Below are 21,600 nucleotides of genomic sequence, written 5' to 3'. Positions count from 1 at the left end.
AGATTGGGGCTGGATCTCAGAGAGAGAGGAAGATCATTCCACAGCTGCGGGGCGAGGTATTTAAAAGAGCGCCCACCACAGCGAGCACGACGGATCATGGGAGTGACTGCCTTGGCCTGGGAGGAAGAGCGCAAGGATCTGGATGGAGAGTAAAAGCAGACCCATTTCTGAAGGTAGCGGGCACCTGTACCATGCAAAGCTTTAAATGCGATGGTCAGGGCCTTAAAGATGATACGCTTCTTCATGGGAAGCCAGTGGAGAGTCTTGAGAAGCTCACTGGCCCTTGCTCTTCTGGGGAGGCCGAAGATGGCACGGGCCGCCGAGTTCTGTACCACCTGAAGACGCGATAGGAGGTAGTCAGGCAGACCAAGGTAGAGAATGTTAGAATAGTCCAGCCTAGAGCCGATCAGGGCCTGGACAGTGATCTTCCTATGTTCCAAAGATAGAAGCGGCAGGAACTTCCTCAGCATCTTTAATATGGCAAAGTATTTGCCGACTAGTCCCGACACCTGGGCCCCAAAGGAGAGACAGTTGTCAACCTGAATGCCCAGGTTTTTTGCGGCCCCTGAGTCACCAGTGGGAGGGAACATGGCTGCCGGCCACCAATCTTTCCATTTGGGGTCAGCGGGGCAGCCGAAGAAAAGAACCTCGGATTTATCGGAGTTGCACTTGAGGCTGTGCCGACTAAACCAGTCAAACACAGCCCCAAGGCAGCCCCGGATAGATGCCCCGTCGAAGTCCTGTCCCCTGTGATGCCCCCCCAGCGACCGCGCAGCGGACGCGCGCAGCGGGAGCGCCGTTTGAGCGCCGAAGGTGCGCCAAAGGTAAGCCCGTCTGCGCCCGTCCGCGCCTGGACCGCACCCAGCGCCAGACCCCCTGGCCCCGCGCCCGCCAGCCCCCCGCAGGACCTACAACTTCGCCACACTCATCGCGCTCAACACCGCCCGAGCCCCCGGATGCTACCAAGCATCCCCGCGACACACCCATGGACCCTTCGTCTACCGATCCTGCAACTTCTCCTGCCACCGAACCTGCACCGCACCTGCCAAGACTGGAAGCGACAACCACCTCAAGTGCATCATGCTCAACACCCGCTCCATCCACCGCCACGCCGTGGAACTCTGGAACCTCCTCGACACCGCATCCCCAGACGTCGCCTTCCTCACGGAAACCTGGATGAACGCCTCCTCAGCCCCCGACATCGCCATAGCCATCCCGGACGGCTACAAGATCATCAGGAGGGACCGCATCAACCAGACCGGAGGAGGCATCGCCATCGTACACAAGAGTGCCATTCGCATCTCGACTGACTCCAGCATCACATTCAGCGCCGCGGAATACCTCCACTTCCAAATCCACACCGACCCCAAGACTACCCTCAGAGGCACCCTCATCTACAGACCCCCGGGACCGCGTTCACAGTTCTGCGATGACATCACGGACTTCATCAGCCCACACGCCCTCCCCTCCACCGATTACATCCTCCTCGGGGACCTCAACTTCCACCTGGAGAACAACAACAACCGCAACACCACCACCCTGCAGGACAACCTCGCCAACCTCGGACTCAAGCAGCTGGTCAACACCCCCACCCACTACGCCGGCCACACGCTCGATCCTATCTTCTCCTCCAGCAAGCACGTCTCCTTCAGTCACTCCACCGTACTCAACTGGACAGACCACAGCTGCGTCCATTTCAGCTTCGCAAAGAACACGGTCCGCCACCACCCGAAGCAGGTTCCCCACAGGAACTGGAGCAAGATCACCGCCGACCAGCTCGCCACCTCCCTCAGCCAGAACCCACCCGTCAGAACAACGGACCCTAACACAGCAGCCTGCAACCTCACGCAGTGGCTGACCACAAGTGCTGACGGCCTCGCCCCACTGAAGGACCCACTCACCAGACCCAGAAGCAAGAAGGCTCCCTGGTTCACAAACGTACTCAAGGACTCCAAGAAGGCCTGCCGCACCCTCGAGAAGACCTGGCTCCTCAACAAGACCACCGACAACATGACCGCCCTCAAACTCGCCACCCGCAGACATCACCATCTCATCCGCACCACAAAGAAGAAATTTCTGAAGGAACGACTGGACAAGAACGCCCATGACAGCAAGGAGCTCTTCAACCTCGTCAAGGAATTCTCCAACCCCAGCACCGGCAACAACGACATCACCCCTTCACAGGACCTCTGCGACTCCCTCGCCTCGTACTTCCACCGCAAGATCTCCGACATCCACAACAGTTTCAGCGCTCAACCCCCACACCCACCGGTCGAACCTACGCACCCAGCCGCCATCCTCCAGACATGTACCGAGGTGACCCCCGAAGACACGACAAGCATGATGAACACCATCCACTCCGGATCGCCGACCGACCCATGCCCCCACCACATCTTCAACAACGCGGCCCCCACCATCGCACCCCATCTCCGAGACATCATCAACACCACCTTCAACACAGCCACCTTCCCTGAGAGCTGGAAGCACGCCGAGCTCAGCGCACTACTGAAGAAACCAACAGCGGACCCGACCGACCTCAAGAACTTCCGCCCCATCTCGCTCCTTCCCTTCCCGGCCAAAGTCATCGAAAAGGTCGTCAACAAGCAACTGGCCGCCTTCCTCGAGACGAACGGATCCCTCGACCCATCGCAGTCCGGATTTAGAGCCAATCACAGCACCGAGACCGCCCTCATCGCAGCCACTGACGATATCCGAGCCCTGCTCGACAACGGGGAAACAGCGGCACTCATCCTCCTAGACCTCTCCGCTGCATTCGATACTGTTTGCCACCGCACCCTAGTCCAACGACTCAACAACACCGGCATCCAGGGGAAGGCCCTGAACTGGATCACCTTATTCCTCTCCGGAAGAACACAAAGAGTACGCCTCTCACCGTTCCGCTCGGAGGCCACCGAAGTCATCTGCGGCGTCCCACAAGGATCTTCGTTCAGCCCCACTCTCTTCAACATCTACATGAAACCACTAGCTGCCATCGCCCGCAACCACAACCTGAACATCATTTCCTACGCCGATGACACCCAGCTGATCCTCTCCCTCACCAAAGACCCCGACACCGCCAAAGCGAACCTTCACGAAGGGATGAAAGACGTCGCCGAATGGATGAACAGCAGCCGCCTAAAGTTGAACACGGACAAGACAGAAGTCCTCAGCCTGGGAACATCCCCCTCCGCATGGGACGACTCCTGGTGGCCCCCAGCCCTAGGCACCGCACCCAAGCCAACAGACCACGCACGCAACTTGGGCATCATCCTGGACTCCTCCCTATCGATGACCAGGCAAGTCAACGCCGTCTCCTCGTCTTGCTTCCACACACTCCGCAAGCTCCACAAGATCTTCCAATGGATTCCCGCCGAGACAAGGAAGACGGTCACCCAGGCCCTCATCACCAGCAGACTGGACTATGGAAACACCCTCTACGCCGGAACAACAGCCAAGCTTCAGAAGAGACTCCAGCGCATCCAGAATGCCTCCGCCCGACTCATCCTGGACGTCCCCCGACGCAGCCACATCTCGAGCCACCTGAGAGACCTACACTGGCTCCCTGTCAACAAGAGGATCACGTTCAGACTCCTCACCCACGCACACAAATCCCTCCACGACCTGGGCCCTAGATACCTCAACGACCGCCTGACCTTCTACATGCCCACCCGCCAGCTGCGATCGGCGAACCTCGCCCTCGCCGTCGTGCCTCGCATCAAGAGAGCCACCGCCGGAGGAAGATCCTTCTCCTACCTAGCGGCTAAGACATGGAACTCCCTGCCAGTCCACCTGCGACTGACCCAGGACCACCTCGCCTTCAGGAAACAGCTCAAGACCTGGCTGTTCGAGCAGTAGCAGACCCCCCTCCCCATGCGCCTTGAGACCCTTCCGGGTGAGTAGTGCGCAATATAAATGCCATGATTGATTGTCGCAAGTGAACAGGAGTTGAGTGTCGTCAGCGTACGACACAATCTGAGCCCCAAAATCCTCCGCAAGTGCCGCCAGAGGGGTCATATAGATATTAAAGAGTGAGGGGCTCAGAATTGAGCCCTGCGGCACTCCGACCACCAGAGGCGGCATTGCTGCAGAAAAAGGTGGAGCCCAGATCGTTTGCTGATGGCCAGTCCTGAACCATCTGAACACCGTCCCCCTTAGACCTATCTCCCAGAGTCTAGATAGGAGGCGGTCATGGGGGACGGTGTCGAAGGCCGCAGATAGGTCAAGCATCACCAGCATAGCTTTTCCTCCCCTGTCCAGGGTTTCTCTAATCACTTCAGTGACCTCAAGCAGAGCTGTTTCAGTGCTCAAATTTGAGCGGAAGCCAGATTGGGATTTGCGCAACATGTCATTGGATTCTAAAAAGTGGGACAGGGTGGAATGGACATGTTTTTCGGCCACTTTCGCCAGAGCTGGCAAAAGGGAAATGGGTCTATAGTTAAGATGTAGTTCCGGGTTCAAATTGGCTTTCTTCAGAAGGGGCAAAATGAGGGCCTGCTTCCAAGCTTGAGGTACTACACCAGTGTTAAGCGAGAGGTTGAGAATAGGGTTAATAAGATTATTAAGGGTAGGGGCCATGAGTGCCAGGAATTTAGCAGGGCACGGGTCAAGAGGGGAACCAGATTTTAATTTGGAGAGCAGGTCAAGGGAGGACTGGAGAGATGATGGAGGAAAGTTCCAAAGGGAGGAAGTGGTCGGGGTCTGGGGAGGGTCAAGAGATCTTGGGAAGGGAGGGGGATCCTGGGTAGTGGTCCCGAAGGAGACCTGGATAGTCCTAATTTTATTGGTGAAAAAGATTGACAATTCGGAGATCCAGGACTCAGAATGAGTGAGTTTGGGGGTGGCCCGGGGAGGGGAGATGGTATCTTTAACTATCTTAAAGATTTCTTTACAGGAGTTGGAGAAACCATCAATTTTGCTGGCCAGATACGTTTTTTTGCAAGCCGCGATGTCATGATGATAGTCCCTGATCAGTGCCCTATAGGTTTCTTTGGCGCTGGCATCAGAGTTTGCGCCAGATCCGTTCGGCTTGTTTGCATTGTCGTCGTTTAGCGGCCAGAGCCGGAGAGAACCAAGGGGCAGAAGATCTAACTGAGCGTGGCTTTGGCGGAATGGGGGGGGCGAGGATGGCCAGTTGTTGCGTCAGCCAGTCCTGAAGAAGATCGAGATCGGTTACAAGCGATCCTGTTAGTGGGTAAGGGTGAGTTTCAAGGGCCTTGGACAACATGGCTGGAGAAATATGCTCAAAAGCCCTAGAAGGAAGCGCATCACACCAGTGTCCGTTAGCAACTTTCTAAATAGTAAGGGGGATCTCAAAGTCCGCTAGAAAGTGGTCTGACCACAATACCGGGGCAAGGGAGGTCAGGACGATAGGGACAGTGGAGAAAATTTTATCTAAAATGTGTCCTTTACAGTGAGTGGGTGAGCCGAGGTACGGCAGGAACTGAAGGGCAGATGTGATGCGTTAAGCTTAATACTGTCCGGGTCGTCCTCCTTATCCATATGGATATTGAAGTCGCCCAATAACAGACAATGGTCATATCTAAGGCACAATGTGGAGATCAATGCGTGGAGTTCTTCAAGGAAGGTGCCCATGGGACCGGGGGGGTCTGTAGACCAGTAGACCAGTACAGGATTGATGAGGGGAGAAGGAGAGGGAGAAGGCAAGAACTTCACAGCTTATGATGTTGTCCACTGGAATAATGGAGCAAGCAATGCTCCTGTCAATGACCAGGGCGACACCACCCCCCTTCCCCTTGACTCTATATTTCCTGTATATAACATGGCTCGGGGGAATGGCGCTGGCAATGTCAGGTCCTGCGCCCTCCCCCAGCCAGGTTTCAGTCAGGAATAAACAGTGAGGTCTGGAGTCTGTCAAAAGGTTGTAGATATCAAACGCATGCTTGCTTAGAGATCTAGTGTTAAGCAACATACAACTAGTACTAGGAGAGGGAGGGGTCAGAGAAGCGATGCGGCGATCGCCAGGTTGCCAGCCACAGGCCGGACACCTGTTGGTCGACCGGTGCGACTTAGTAAAGAAGTCGCATTTCGGCATGGACTGCCTCTCTCAAGTCTGGTGTGTGCAAGAGATCAAATGGCAAATTTTAAATCCACCTCAAATCACTCCCATTGGATAATCCATTGTAGTTGATGAAAGGGACCTTTTGACCAGCAGCACCACCATCACATTTTGTGCTTTAACAATTATTGGATAGTCCGAAAAGTCAATGTTGGTGCACCCGTTGCTACTTTGGTAGTAGGCGGTTTACTAGTAGTGCATCAGTAGTGCATCAGGAGGCACATTTGAAGAGTGGTGGAGAAAGGGGGCGTGGCTGCCAACATTTCAGAAATCCTGCTTTGTGGGACTTACTGGAGGGAATAAGAGGAGTACTTGGCGCCCAAGGACGTCCTTTGGGGCCACCTACCCCTCCTATTACCTCCAGCAGGTCCACATAAAGGGACTGTTAAGAGGTTTTCGGGGGCCATTCTCCCCTTCTCCACCATTCTGCTAATGCGGCTCCTGGCGCACTACTGGTTGGGGGATGATGTCCACATTAGTCCTGAGGCACCTTGGGGGCCAAGAAACCCTCCGGGTACCTACTGTTATTCTTACACAGCGGGATTCCTGAGAACTGGTCGGAGGCTCAGCCCCCTTTCTCCACCACTCTGCAAACGCCATTACTACTTAAATAAAATAGAAATTCACTGAAAAAAGCAAAGGTTACAGGTGCGTTATAGTTAGGAAATATTTTTTTTTAAAACCATAGAAATTCACTGAACAAAACCAAGGTTACAGGGACGTTATAGTTCATCTCATGTTTCTCTCATACAAAACCAGTGAAATTCAGCAGTTATAGTTAGCTGAGCTAACTATAAATCTCGCCCCTGCAATGCACTGCTTATGCTTATGACCTCACATATTACATTAGTTATGACATGATCAGTGAAATCACTGATAACATATTCTAGGACATCATTGATAATATCACTGCAACATTTGAAATTAATTTATTGTTGACAAAACTGTGCATGGCGAGGGTGCGAGTTCAAGTTATCTTATGGCACTCCGTCATTTTTAGAGTTTAAAATGTTACGTTGTTACTGAAAAGTGGAGAAGTGTGGCTCAATGGTTAGAGCGGCAGACCCTGATGCAGAGGTCTGGCCTGGGACAAGGGTTCAATTCCCGCCTTGGCGGGTCTTGGGCTCAATTTCCTCGGAACTGATCATTCTCGCCTCGGTGCCTATTCTAATCACGGGTCCCACTCTGCAACTCTGGGCAATAGCTTGCTTAATCTCCACAACGGCCCCAACAGCGCTGAGATGCCTGGCTTCACCTTCGGGGTGCCCAGGAGTGGGCATTTCACAGGGAAAAGCCAGGAAGGGTTCCACAGCGGTATGCGTACACCGCCAAGACACCTCAGGGTAGAAGTGCGCTATACTAGTACGAATTCATTTCATTTCATATTTCACCAATTGCTTTTAGATTCCTACGGAGTTTGGCTACTGTACACAACACAGTAAACACACAGGCATAGCATAAATTAGAGACTTTTAAAATGAAAGTTTTATACAAATCTATTTTGCTCCTAGTACTATTCTTCATTGTGTTGTTCAAGACTGAGAGGTTGTTTGGATTACCAATGTGTCCCTGAAACTTGAACTAGATGGACTGGTAAGTAATCTGACAACACTACCTGCACAGAACTGCCTAGTGGGTTAGTGTCAAGGCTGCAGATCAAATGGTATTTCTTCCTCAGTGTAGTGCATTCAACTACGTCCTTCCTCTCATGGGTTAGAAATCCAACCCTTGCAGATCTGGGAAATTTCAGCATTTGTATACACAGCAGCCCTGAGGAACTTCAGTCCTCTCCAGAGCTTGCAATTGTAGCCAGGAGAGGGGGTGCAGGTAAACTGAACTTGGAAGTATATTTCTGGATACAGGAGGAGAACGAAGAGTCAACTGCAACCTGCACAACAGCCAACTCAGAGCCCCACTACTGGAATAAAGAATCTCCAACATATCTTTACACGTTCCAAGGAGTGACCGAGACAGACTTTAAGAAACATAAGAGAAACCATAGAATGCAACACATTTGAAAGGAACCAATCAGTAAAAGTCTCATTTTCCTGTAGTTGTTGCACTATTCTATGGCAACCTACCAAAGGTGCACTGTCACTCTACTTTTCCTATACGGTCCTCTTAATTTTGTAGATTGGAGCTAGATGATCTCTGACCAATCATGGGTTGCTGGGCTCTTGCTTTCCATCAGGTCAGGAAACAGGATGAAGGGGTCGGGGCCAGTGGTCAATGTATTTGTGTAGATGTGCTGCAATGGCCATGCCATCAGCCACAGCACTTTGTGCAGGTGCTGTACCGCTGAGGGGTCGATCTGTTGCATTTAAGGTTATGCAATTTAACACCCAAATGTATATAATTGGCTTTACAATGGTATATGTAGGAATGATGAAAAGGAAAACAGTGTAGGGGGATCATGAAAGGAACACGGGAGGTGGCAACTCTCACTGCCACAAACCTCTATGAAGTTCGAGCAACTTATGGGGCAACAAATACACGAGAAACCCAACTATGGGTATCCCACCACTCATGCATCCAAGAACTAGTCACACATACCTCTTTCGATCAGAGCGTTGTGGGGACCCAGTCATGAGGAGCTATACAAATTTGAATAGGCAGTACTGGTTGGCAGTCTTCACATTGGGGTGCAGGTAAAAAACACTAAGCCTGTAACTCATGACTACAAATCATATACTATCAAAAGTCTTGGCCTTTTAATTGAGATCACTGTCACTCCTGTTTAAACTATTACTACGCTGGAGACACCCTGGCTACTGTGATGTAATTGCCCGCTACATGTTCCATGAGCATCCTATTTGGACTGATATGTATTAACCCTCATGAAGATGCATGGTCAGGATGAAATGAGAGCCAGCTGAGGATTGTGCTTTTGCTTACTTGGTACCCAGTGCTGCAAGCGCATCAGAATACCAGCAGATTTAAGAAAAAGAGAAAAAAAGGAAAGATGACCTATAAGACTGTCCACAGTTTATATTATTGGATAGCAAGACATTCAGTACTATCTTTACTGCACACTAACTCGATATACTTTCTAATGTGTGCTGTCCACATTTGTCCTATGCCCCATGGTCTTGCAGTGGATTTACCAAAACGCTATACTTACAGTCTGCGTGCATATATATCACTGTTACACTATACTTTTTTAATGTAGAACTTCTTTTTACATATATATAATACACACAAACATAACAGGTAAGTTTTTTTTTTATTTTTGTCTAACACCACCGAGTTTTCTACTGGCAGAGAAATAGACCTTACAGTTTATTTGTCAAGCAGCTAATAAATACTACCAAAACAATGCCCTTATTTGACATTACCCATCGTTTATTTTTTACAGGTAAAAAAGTAAGAATGACAATGGTTGAAATTTGTATTTTCTTTTCAACGATTTTATTGCAATTATCTATGGAAAATAATGAAGTCATATAAACTCATTCAAACACATTGTTTTGTGTTTGAAATCACCGCTACTTCTGCTTTCACATTTAGCAAGACAAAACGCATCTTTAGAATTGCTTAGGAAGTAAATTTTGCTTACCAGCACTGCTGTCTTCTTCAACTTTGCTAACGAAAATCCCAAGGCCATGCTCGGAACCGCCCCGCACGCTGAACCCCAATCGTCCATCTGGGCTTTTGTCCACAGTAATAGCGAGGATCGATTCACTTTCATCACTGTTGGCTGTGGACACATGGTGATGTGCATTAATTGATCTTTAACTTAATTCTGTATTGATCATCAAACTGGTAAACATTTTTCACTTTTATCAAACACTATTTACTAGGGCTAGACAGGCCTTTTAATATACCATATTTCACAAACAAGTGGTCCCTATGGGGGAAGTGCAGCCCTGGACTTCCACAGCAGAGTGTTAGGATCAGGGTACAAACACCTCTAACACAATTAGCTAATTTCATTCTTTGAGATATGCAATTCAATTCATTAGTCTTAAAACAATTGTGAGGTGCTCCTAGAGAGTGACAACGCAGTGAAAGTGACTATCGGTGCAAAAAGTGCATACGTACTATGTACAGAAACATATACATGTGTGGATGATGAGGATAGTAGGATATTTCGAGATGGCACCCATAGAGCTAAGATTGCTATCCACCATCAATATATTAAAATACAGTCCACATACGTTATGATGACAGCAGCATCGTGTTTGGCTTAGTGAGCCTGGGTGCTTCCTGGAAGAGAAGCGGAGGAGAGACGACGTAAGAGAGATAATGCAGAGGTAAGTGACATTTTCTTTCTTCTTTTTTTATTTCACCACCCGCCACCCCCGTTCCATACCAGCAGCCACTGGAGCAGAGAAGGTGGTTCTGAATGTTCTGATTCATTATAGAATGTTCCATGGTTCATATGATGCTGGGGAGTCAGCTGAAGGAGTCCTATGACCTTGGGGAAGTATATGCTTTGTTGATGAAGAATTAAACCTATATGGCTTTCTCTACTTAATTCTTTAAATGGGAGTATGCTTCATTACACAGATACCAACTTTGTTAGCATTATAATTGACTATAAAGCCACTAGTGGGTAGAGGAGTGTATTGTTATGCTGGAAAAGGCCTAGCTAGATGCAGAAAAGCTTCAATGATTGCAAACTTTTTCAATGTTTTCTCAGCAATTCATTTTAAGGAGAGCACGTCTTACATATTACTGCAATGGTGTCATAGAGAAGAGACTGTATATGGCAGAGTGCACTGCTTAGTATATTCACAATACAATATGGATATGTTCCAAGATTAAACCCTACTTGACAGACACATTCATCAAAGTCTTTGAGACAGTGCAATGGACAGAAGAACCTGATCTATAAATGTTTCTCTTGGTGATTTGGCAAACACAAAGGTGAGTAGATGAAACTATTCCTCGAACTGGCCTCTACTATCGCAAGGAGATAAATTGGCAAGGTTTGAGAGACCATACTCCATATTCAGCTAAAAAATTTAGAAGCACTATGGATAATTGAATGGCATGACTAATATGGCAGATGTATTCTTGCCTTTTGTGGCAAAACTTAACTTCTAGAGTACTTCTTTGAAATTCGCTGATTGAAGAACCTTAGCCAAAAATGCCATAATACAATGGTTCAGAATTGCATGTGTGACTTACTTGCCCTTTTAACATTTCATGTGTAATGTTCTATACTTTATTCTCTCATTTATGTCTTAAAGGTAGCTATTCATGGCTCTTTTATAAGCTAGAAAAATACATTTATAGATCATAACATGTAAAGATAGTACCTCTTTTACCTCTTAGAAACAGGTTTCAAAGAATTTTCTTGAAATGAACAGTGTTTGGTTTTCAAAGGAAATACAACTGTCTAGGAAGGAGGTGGCATTGTTACAGTTCTTGTTGAGTGCTCTTGACAAGATGACATTTTTAAACGTATCAATTATGAAATGAACAAAGTACAAAATGTAATCAAATATTCCTCTCCAAACCAGTAACCCAGAGGTTCATAGCTGTTCAAAGAGAATAGTTACACACGATTCATATATACTCCCTCCCTCCAAAAACCAGACAATACAGTTCCTTAAAAGAGAATTAAAGAGATCCAGCAGAAAATCTATGCGAGTCAAAATCATGTACATTGGATCGTATTAGTCCAAAACATATTTAAAGTGTTTAAAAAATGTAAAAATCCAAAATGAATTCCATGGCAACAGAGTGTTGCCAGGTAAACCTACAACTTTAAGATGATCATAGGAGTAAACTGCAAGGTAATAAAAGACGAAGGTTTAATTCACTGATCTCAGGCATGAATGAAGCAGGAAATTATGAAATACCAAGATAGTGCAAAAGCTCTCTCTTCCAATTCTGGGATCTTTAAAATGGCTGTCAGATGAATGAGACCATGTCCTGTCTAAATGAGTCATTTTCCAAAAGGTTCAGGAACAACTGCGCCCAAACCCATTTTTTCTGATGCAATTACTAATTTTGGCCCAGTGTTACTTTATACAGCAACAGTGGAACTTAGTTTCAGCAAAGAGTATGCTTCAAGAGTAAGAAACTTTCCCTCAACAGACCAAGGTCAGCCCCACAAAGGTAAATTAATGGAACTGTTCCATTAATCTCTACGGAATCCATTAGAGTGCAGTAGACCTCACTAATCTGACTGACCTCATATGAAATGGCCTTTTGTATATTTCACCAAATATATACAAATTTCTTCTGTCTCCACTACACATACATGTGTGAATAGGTAAGGTGGATCCAGATCTGTATCCTCGTGAACTTCCCAAATGTGATGTTAGGTAGGATGCAAGTCCCCTTTAACCTAAACAGTAGTAGTGCAAATGAGGGCTATGAGAGTGAGCTTTCACAGTAATCCAAGTTTGCACTTTACTCATTTGGGAACAGGTATAAATACCTGCTTTAGGTAAACATAACCACACCAGAAATTTCAGATTCTGACCTCACAAAACAAAATAGCAGTGTGTGGTAGACCATCTTTCTTGTGGTGGCTTCAAAGCATTTTAAATATCCTCAGTGTTTATAAAGGAGCTAAAACCTGATACATTACATGGGAAGATTCAGAGACCACACGGGCCTAGTATGGACTTCCATGGCAACTGCAGGCATTTACAGTTGTAGGGACACAACATTTGTAAATGATTGTCCTGGAGTCGAAAACGCATGAAACAATTCTGGCCAGGTCTCTGATATCACTTGTCAGTAAAATATCAGCCATGTCATTTTCTAACACATTCCTGGAAAAAACGATAAGCCAAGAGGATAACTGAGAAATAATGATGCCCCAAGGTCAGGGGAGACTTTTCATAGGACTTGCCAGTTAGTGAGTGAGCCTTACCAAAAAAGCATATTTGGTAGTCAGTGGTTTGCACGGAGTGAGATTTCAGGGCCTTCCAGGAATCATCCTCTGAGACAATTAGGAGAATGGAATACTGCACTTAAGTGTTGGGACGCTGGCACTCATAGGTAAAATACATTGTTTAACAGAACTCATCTTCTAACAGGGCTTAAAAATGTGTTTGCTTGATTTAGTTGCACACACTCTTGAAGTGAAAAAACACTCAAGAGAGGGTTATCGTAGGATATATTTGAGAGTAAAGAAAGAATCCAATTGTTTTGGGAGAGACAGGAGCAGTTATATGTTCCCAACTTTTGAGAATCACAATCCAATTTTTAGAACAACAAACATCTGTGACCCGACTAGCTTTAATGGACCTGAGGTGGATGATTTTTAATGTAACTAAATCATTGTGTGGTAGAGCACTGGCAGTTCCAGACAGCACATTTTCTAGCGAAATGACCACTATTTTTGCTTAATAACCCCTGCGGTGCTCATGACGAGCTCAGCTCGTCATGAGGCACAGTGCTTGTGTGCTCATGACAAGCTGAGCTCGTCATGACCACAACCATTTCCATTATGGTCCAGCACGGCAGGGGAATAATTATAGCAGCCAAGGTGATATGTCCACAAAACAGTGATGGATGAATGCTTGAATTAGTCTCAGCCACCGGTAACCACTCAGGCTGCATCCCAATACATTGCTATTGGATGTGGGTCTCATGCACACTGTGTCACTGGAACCAAGCTGCACCTGTCTGATGAACCCATAACTAGGGCAAAACCAGTCCTGAGTCGCTTATGTCCCAGTTTAGGGAGGACCTGGCTTGGCAGTTTGGGTTGGACTGTTCCGATTGGAGCACGGTCCAGAATGATTTTCATATAACTGCGTCCAAACTGAGTTGACATGGTGTGCAAAATAACGATGGATTGGGATGTGGCCCGAAGAATTACCAGTGGATGAGATTAATTCAAGCATTCCATCCATAATTTTTTGTATACTTTCGTTCACTATTTTTCCACAGACATACAGTTTTACTGATAAAACTATATTGCACACACATGATAATGTGTGGAAATCAGGTTTCAGTGAATATGTATCATTTGTGCACCACCAACTAAAGTGTCTTTACTTGATTTTAATAGGATCAAAACAAATTCCCATGCAAGACTCTGGGTGAACCTTCCAGTCGTTTTTGCTGCTGTTTTTTTTATTTCACAAAGCCAACAGAGAAGGTGCTCACTATAGGTAATCATAGACAATCATGCCACTTGTGTACGACTTTCACACATAAATTGAGAAATATGGACATTGCCTAAATGTCAGAGCTGCCGTTTTTGGATCTGGGAAACCAGGTTTGAGTCTTGGTGTTAGCTCTGGGCAAATCACTTAATCTTCTATGCTTAGACTAAAATAAATTCACCTTTATGTAAAGTAATCTGATGCTCATGTAAAGTGCTCGAATGCCCTTGGCTAGTGTTCGTGATGGTTGTATGTCTGAACAACGACTTCCTAAACCACGGCTTCCTTAACCACGAAAGCCTAACCACGAGATTTTCACAACCACTACCTTTTTTTAACACGACTTTCCTAAACCACGAAATTTTACATCTCGTGTTTTGCCAGTAGATGGCACTATTGTAATTACAATTCTTCTTGAGTGAACCACTCGTAAAAAATAAACGGATCTAAATCTACTTTTTTTTGTTTTACTACGCATACCATTAGCTTTTATTTTTTTATCTCCTTTTTTTGGGGGGGAGACCCCCCCCCACACCCCCCCTAATGTTCCCTTAATTCTGAGGAGTGTGGTGGAGAGACTCGTGGTTCAGGGAAGTCGTGCTTAATGAAAGTCGTGGTTTAAGAAAATCGTGGTTCCGGCTTCGTTGTTTAGGCAAGTCGTTATACAATTATCGTTGTTAAGGATGTTTCCCGTTCGTGATATATACAACTTCAAGAAATGTTATAGTTGTGGCATTATAACTCGTGCCCCTGCCATGCACAATGTTGTCATCAATGATGTCATTTAAGGCACAAATTATAGTTACTTCAGATAACTATAGCTAGTGAATTTCAGTAGTTTGTTAATTTAAAATGGTATGTTTTAATTGACATGTTCACCTAACTCCAACGTCTCTTTAACTGTTGTTTTTTTCCAGTGAATTTGCATGATTTCCTTTTTCATTTTTAATGCAAAGTAAGAAATTATTACCATACCAAACTATAACGTCACTTTAACGTTTGATTTTTTGAGTGAATTTCCATGGTTTTATTTAACATGAAGTTGTGAAGTAAGATGACCATCACTGTGCGCTGTGTGGGGTTGGACACAGGGCTTGCGCCCAACCGCCACTGGCACCCAACTCACTGCTGCAAAAGCCCTTTGGCAGTACACAGCAAGGGGTTGGGAACAGGGCCTGCACCCAACGCCTCCACCGACAGTCAAATCCTGCTGTGCATGCCCTTTAGAAGTACGCAGCAAGAGACGTTTGAAGACATGGGTAAAGTGGGCTCTGGCCCAGGGCCACAGCCTTTCAGGGGATCCCCTGTTAGAGCCACCTTTGTTCTGCAGAGAGTTTTGCCCTGATGATCTTGGATAATTCGTAAACAGAAATTTTGCAGAGAAATTGTTTTTTTTCATGCAAATCCAGCACATGGGAAAAATGAGAGGGTCTCACAAAGATTATTTGCAGTAATAGTAATGAACTGCTGCTGTGTTACAATACTGAAAACATACATCACTATCGCTGAACATAAGATGTAAACAAATTAAAATGTGGACGATTGAACCTGTTCACTGTCAGTGACCTGGCTAAAGAGGGCATGAAAGAGTTGAAAGTGAATCATGAATTCAAACCTGTCCTGAACAGGGAACCCCATAATATGTTTGGCCTTGGGCCCCAAAATTCTTAAGATGTCCCTGTGCGCAGTGAAGGGCCATCCTCCCTCTAGCGGCTAACCCTACCCTGAGAACTTAAACCTGACTATGTGTAAAAATATAAAGGGTGCTGTTTTAAGTAAGGCAAATGTACTGGGTTTGTCAAAAAGTGACCACTAACTATAAGCAAACATATTTCATAAATTCAAATGTTGCAATGCTCAATAAAAGTGATTGTCATTAAATATTTTGAAGAAAACCTTAAAAAAAACTAACCACGTTTACATGTCCATGAGTCTTTCTTTTACCATTTTTCAAGGCACAAAACGCAACCATAGAGCCATCTATTATCAGTCTCCACACTTCACCTGTATAGCATACATCTTCAGCTCGGAGTGCATTTAAAAATATGGCAATTTCCCCTGCGGTCATGGTTTTAATGATCCTGGAGACTTACTGTTTCCTTCTAATGTAATGCAGCCACCCCACAGTATTTAAAAAATGTTTTGTAGTGCCTCTGCCTCTTCTATGGGCACCACAAGCAACAGAGAGGCTCAGGAGGGTGGCCGCACACTCTCTCCCTTTTAATTGTCGGCACCGGGGGATCTGGTCCTCTGGACCTCAGGGAAGCTTGAGGAGGGGGGCCGCACAGCGCCCTTCCCCTATTAAATGGCTGTGCCGCCCGGGCTCTGGCCCACCCCAGGGGATTTGTTGATTTACCACTCTGGAGCCCATACTTTTTTATCCCATTTTAATGTAGATTTGCAGATCCACCACAAAATCGCAGCAAACTTTAAAAATAATCGTTTTTTACCCCAGAGTGTCCCTATGAGATATGAGGCCAGGGGGTGGAGTCCCCAAGTCTTATGATGCTTGCCATTACACCTTTGTTGATGTGGTGGCAGCCAATCAGATCTCATATTGAGATATATTGGATCTATTGATCCATCGGGTCTCTAGATATCTATATTTTTAAACCTTAATTTCTTAAAAACTACAGAATTACACAAAATGACAAAAAGCACACTTTCTGGACTAAGATCTAGCTTTCTGCCTAATTTGGTGTTAATAAGTTAAGCCGTTCAGGCTGTAGCTATGTCTAAATGTCTTTTGGAAAAAAGAATAGGGAAAAGGCATTTTAGACCCCCTTCCCTCCTTTTCTTGGTCCCTGCATGTCAGATCACACAAAAAATTTGAGGAAGTAGCTGAGTTGGATTAGACTTTTGTAGGAACGTTTCATGAAATGGCACCAAAGTTATAAAGAAACAAAATGCCTTTCCTATAGAAACGTGGTCCTAACCAATTGTTTTTCTCTGTGTGCGACAGTGTCTATGTGTGCTTCAAGAAGGCTACATGCGCCAGTACCCAAACCGCACGTGTGGGTGCAGCGCCAAATATCACTCCAAACCTTTGCTTAAAAAAGAGAAAAGATAGTGCGGTTCCACACATACAGTGCCACGTGAATGGTCTTAAGGCAGGTTTGAAAACCCTCCCACATAGCAATTTGAAACCTTGGCAGCTATATTGCCGCATTTCTTTTCTTAATAGAGCTGGGCTGCGGGGTGATTGTGTGCATTTGTTTAAGTTTTCATGTTAATTGCAGCTCATGACGGGCGCTGCGATTAGCATGAAAATTTTAACAAATGCTCTCTTTGAGCAGGAAAAATAAAATGATAATAACATAGTTATAATTTTATTTTTTGCAGGTTTGGGGCTGGGTTGGGGTCGGACGAGGCTGGTGCTCAGGGGGAGGTGTGGTTTGCACACTCCAAGTGCACATGACTGCTTGGCCGGCTGTCTTGACCCGGCCCAACAGTCATGCGCACTTTGCAGGTTACCCAACAGCCTGCATTACACAGCCAGGGCCCCTCAGACAAATAACGCTGCATTGCAGTGATGTGATTGGCTATGGGGAGCCTGGGGGCTTCCTGGTTCCAGGACTCGCCGGAGAAGCAAGAGGAAAGAGGCGGCTGGCGGAAGAGGTGAATGGTATTTATTTCCTGCTATTTTTGTACTCTCCATCTCGCCCCCTCCTTCACTGCCACTCCCCTGGTCTCTTTCACCCCATCTTTGTTTCTCTTCCTCTCTCTTTCTAACTCACCACTTCGCTCTCTGTATTTTTTCTTCCCCTTCTCACCACCCCCTCAGGCTCATAGTACCTAGGGACAGAATCCGGATAGGCGAATAAAACTACTCTGGCTAGATGAGCCCAAGACCAGCCTTTGACTATTTTAGTGTTTGAAATTGCTAGTTTTTAAACTATACTTTGCATGCAGTCACATTTCTCAGTTAGACATGCATTTTTTAGCATTTGAGGTGTAAAAGTGGTAAAGTGTTCTGAATTCAGGTAGAATAACAAATAGTGGAAGAGAGAAAGAAAACGGGAAGTGCATACATCAGGTATTGTATTTTCAAAATAGATTTCACTTTAGGGGTAAGCAAAGCCTATTGACTCCCACTGCCCTTTCACCCTGAAAGATTTCAGACAAGCATGAAGCACTGGTTCTCTCTAATAAACAAGTTGAATCCACCCACACAAGATAGACGAAAAAGGTAGATGGTCTTGGGATAGATGTGTTTCCTACAATGGTGGGAAGCACATTGTGTTCTTGAAGTACCCCTCACACACCAAAAGGGTCCTTCATCATAGGGGTCTTCACGCCCCTCTACGGAACGCAGCGTGCTACTAACCAGCGGGTACGCGGGAGCACTGATGTAACCACTATGTGTAGTGTGAGAGGGGGGGTTTGGTGAGTGGTAGGGTCAGGAGTGGATGGTGTGTGAGTGTTAAAAAATACCTAGCAAGTGATGAGCAAAAGGAATTTTAATAAACCTCCGTGCTGGTATTGTTAAAAAGGTGACGTGGAGGTTTGATGTATTAATGTACAAAACCTCATGCGTGTGTCAACATGTTTCGAAGCATGCTGCTGCTTCTTCAGGACGAGTTCACAGATCCCTACCCTACTCACATGCGACAGTATAATATCGTCTATACATAAGTAATGTATATATTTATTTTTTATATAGCGCGAACTAGACCCGAGAGATCGGGTATCAGAGCTCATTATTCTCCTGACACCCCAGATCATCTATTATTGGTTGTTTACACAAAAGTCACAGAACTGCCTATCGCACACGCATGCGCCTTAGGCTGGACCTCAGCTCCCTCAGCAATTAATCGTTTTTCTCAACCCCGGTGACAGTCAGATTCAGCTGCTATTTTCTTTCTTAGTCTTGTGTAATTTTATATAGCGCACATTTCAGGTTTTTTGAGGCACCTGGAGATTTTGTGATTTGCCCAGAATCACAGGATATTGAGTTAAGCTGGGACTCAAGTTTCAAAGTCTTGCAGCTTCAGACGTTAAGTCACATATGGTAAAAGAGTGTCTGCAGTTTGAGCTTAAATTTGTGTTATTTTGTCGGTCTTTCTGTCTGTCTGAGGCAGCTCTGCCAAGGACCATTTATCTGGCGTTAGACACACGTGTTTCAGTGTGGTGATCCGCATCACCGTACTGAAATGCAAAGTCACGCATAACAGGTATTGCACCTCCTCGGCTACTAGTGCTGCTAATCATGCACCAATGCTGGGGTCGTATAATTTCCATGTGGCCGCCATCTGTTTTCTGGTGCGTCCCCGGTCTCTTCTAAGAGCAATGCGGTAACCCTTGTTATGCAGTACAACTGCATAACAAGAGGTAGTTAAGTTATGAATGTCCCTTTTCTATCTCTACATTTTGCTGTATTTCCGTGTGTCTATAAAGTCGGGTCTCATGAGTATCCTTTGCAGACACACGTGTGCCATGCACCGTCAGCCCTACGATGTCAACCGCTTTGAGTGCAACATCTGCAAGCCTCGACTGAATCCAATATGGGTGAGGACATGGGGGTGAATGATTGGACATAGGGGCTTGGGAGGGCGCCAGAGTTCCAGTGTGGGCGATAATGACCCGGTATAACCTCCAACTACCTGCGGGGACCAATGTGCAAGCACGGCAGCTCTGCATAGAGGAGCCAGGTTCTAGGATTCCAATGATGACACGACAGCTCTAAAGTGCCCGTTTTCATTGCGGTTTTAGGATCACTGTGTTTTTTGTTCATGTAGTGGTGGCTTATTTAGACAGTTGTTCAGACTGACACAAGTAGGCTCTGCTGCTGGGCCCTTACCTTCTGTCCCGGGCTGCTCCCACAGAGCCTCTGGCGCCTTCAGCAGTCACCAATGCAAAGCCAGTTTTAGACCCTGTTGTCAGTTGAAGGCGAGGTATTTCTTCAGCTCCCTCAAAAAAAGGCAGCCTTACCAGCCCTGTTGTTTTGCATAAATGGACTACGGCATTCCCCTCACCTTCTCTAGTCCCCGCAGCTGTTATTCCGCTCAGGATTGCTGTGACGGGCACCTGTGACAAGCTCATTCACTGGGGGGTGCATCGGAGCAGTGCATATGGGCACATGTCTACTCCATTCCATTGCTGGCACCGCCCCCGCTCTCACTTCCTCTAACTCTCCTGGCCAAATGGATGAAACACTTCAGTCTAGACCACATATTCCTAAAACATGTTAGACCTCAGTTGCACCATGCCTCAGACAGAAGATCACAGAGGAGATAGTAGAGGGTAGATCATTGGGTCTTACTGTGATTTTAGCATCCCAGAAACGGTCCGATTACTCACTGTTGAAAGCACCTCTATATGGAACGTTTAATCTGACCACAGATTAGTATTTTTAAAAACTTTGCAGCATTTCTACAAAGTAACCAGACCAGAGTCTGCCAGCAACTGTGTTGCTTCCCTCAAAAAGACTAAGATCATGAGGCCGCACGATGCTCAACGGTGGTTCTCGGATAATTTAAAAGTAAAGAAACTTGAACTTAGACAAGCTGAACGCCAATGGCGTCGTCATTATCTCCCAGAAAAAAAAGTGTCTTACTTAGCCTTGATGGGTGAATATAAAAAATTGATTACACTAAACAAGGCTAATTACTTCTCACAAAAAATTGTTAATGCATCAGGCAAATCTAAAGAGAGTATTTCTATAGTCGACCAACTCTCAAAGCCAGATAGAGTCATGTCAAAACCAGCTCCCTCACAAATGTTATGCGACTCTCTTAATTTATACTTTCTAGAGAAAATAGCTACTATTAAGGCCAGTATCTCTTCTGTGGCCTGTATTACGCAGGATTCTAATATTGATTAAAGAGGAAACTTTCTTGACTTAACTAAATAAAGTCAGCTCAGGCTCCCCCTTGGATTGCTGTCCTCCCTACATTCTCCAAGAAGCGTTTAATACATGTCCCGACCCCCCCACGTGCATTTTTGAATAATTCACTTGAGCTTGGCGTTGTCCCGGACTCCTTTAAAAGGGTAAAAATAATTCCCATCTTAAAAAAACGGGTGCTGACTCAGTGGCTCCTTGTAATTATCGCCCTATCTCTTTGTTGCCCTGTCTGGGAAAAGTTTTAGAGACGCATGTAGCTAACTGCCTTAGCTCCTTTGTCGAGCATTTTCAAATTCTGGATCCCCATCAAGCGGGTTTTCGACCCGCTCACTCAACTGAGTCGGTCATTCTTTCTGTGATGGACGAGCTCAGAGGAGGGGCGGACACAGGTATTTCTCAGGCCCTGATACTTTTGGATCTTTCCACAGCGTTTGACACGGTCGACCATAGTATCCTGGTCGACCGTGTCAGGAACGCCGGAATTCAGTGCCTAGCCTTAAAGTGGCTGTCTTCCTTTTTGAGCAACCTATCCCAAGCGGTGCGCCTTGCCAATTTCTCCTCCAGCCATAGAGACATTACTTGTGGGGTTCCCCAGGGCTCCT

General features: G+C 46.2%; 1 protein-coding gene across 1 annotated transcript in view; it reads right to left on the bottom strand.

The window, feature by feature from the left end:
* PDZD7 (PDZ domain containing 7) overlaps positions 1 to 21,600 on the bottom strand; it is a 721,728-nt gene that overhangs the window by 578,423 nt on the left and 121,705 nt on the right. The window contains exon 3 of the mRNA XM_086922676.1: positions 9,633 to 9,773. Coding sequence (XP_086778802.1) covers positions 9,633 to 9,773 — 141 coding nt within the window. The remainder of the gene's footprint in view (positions 1 to 9,632; positions 9,774 to 21,600) is intronic.

The sequence above is a fragment of the Lissotriton vulgaris genome, chromosome 5 (genome assembly GCF_964263255.1).
Source record: "Lissotriton vulgaris chromosome 5, aLisVul1.2, whole genome shotgun sequence".
Taxonomy (NCBI): Eukaryota; Metazoa; Chordata; class Amphibia; order Caudata; family Salamandridae; genus Lissotriton; species Lissotriton vulgaris.
The sequence above is the reverse complement of the archived record's forward strand: the minus strand, read 5'-3'. Positions and strand labels throughout refer to the sequence as shown.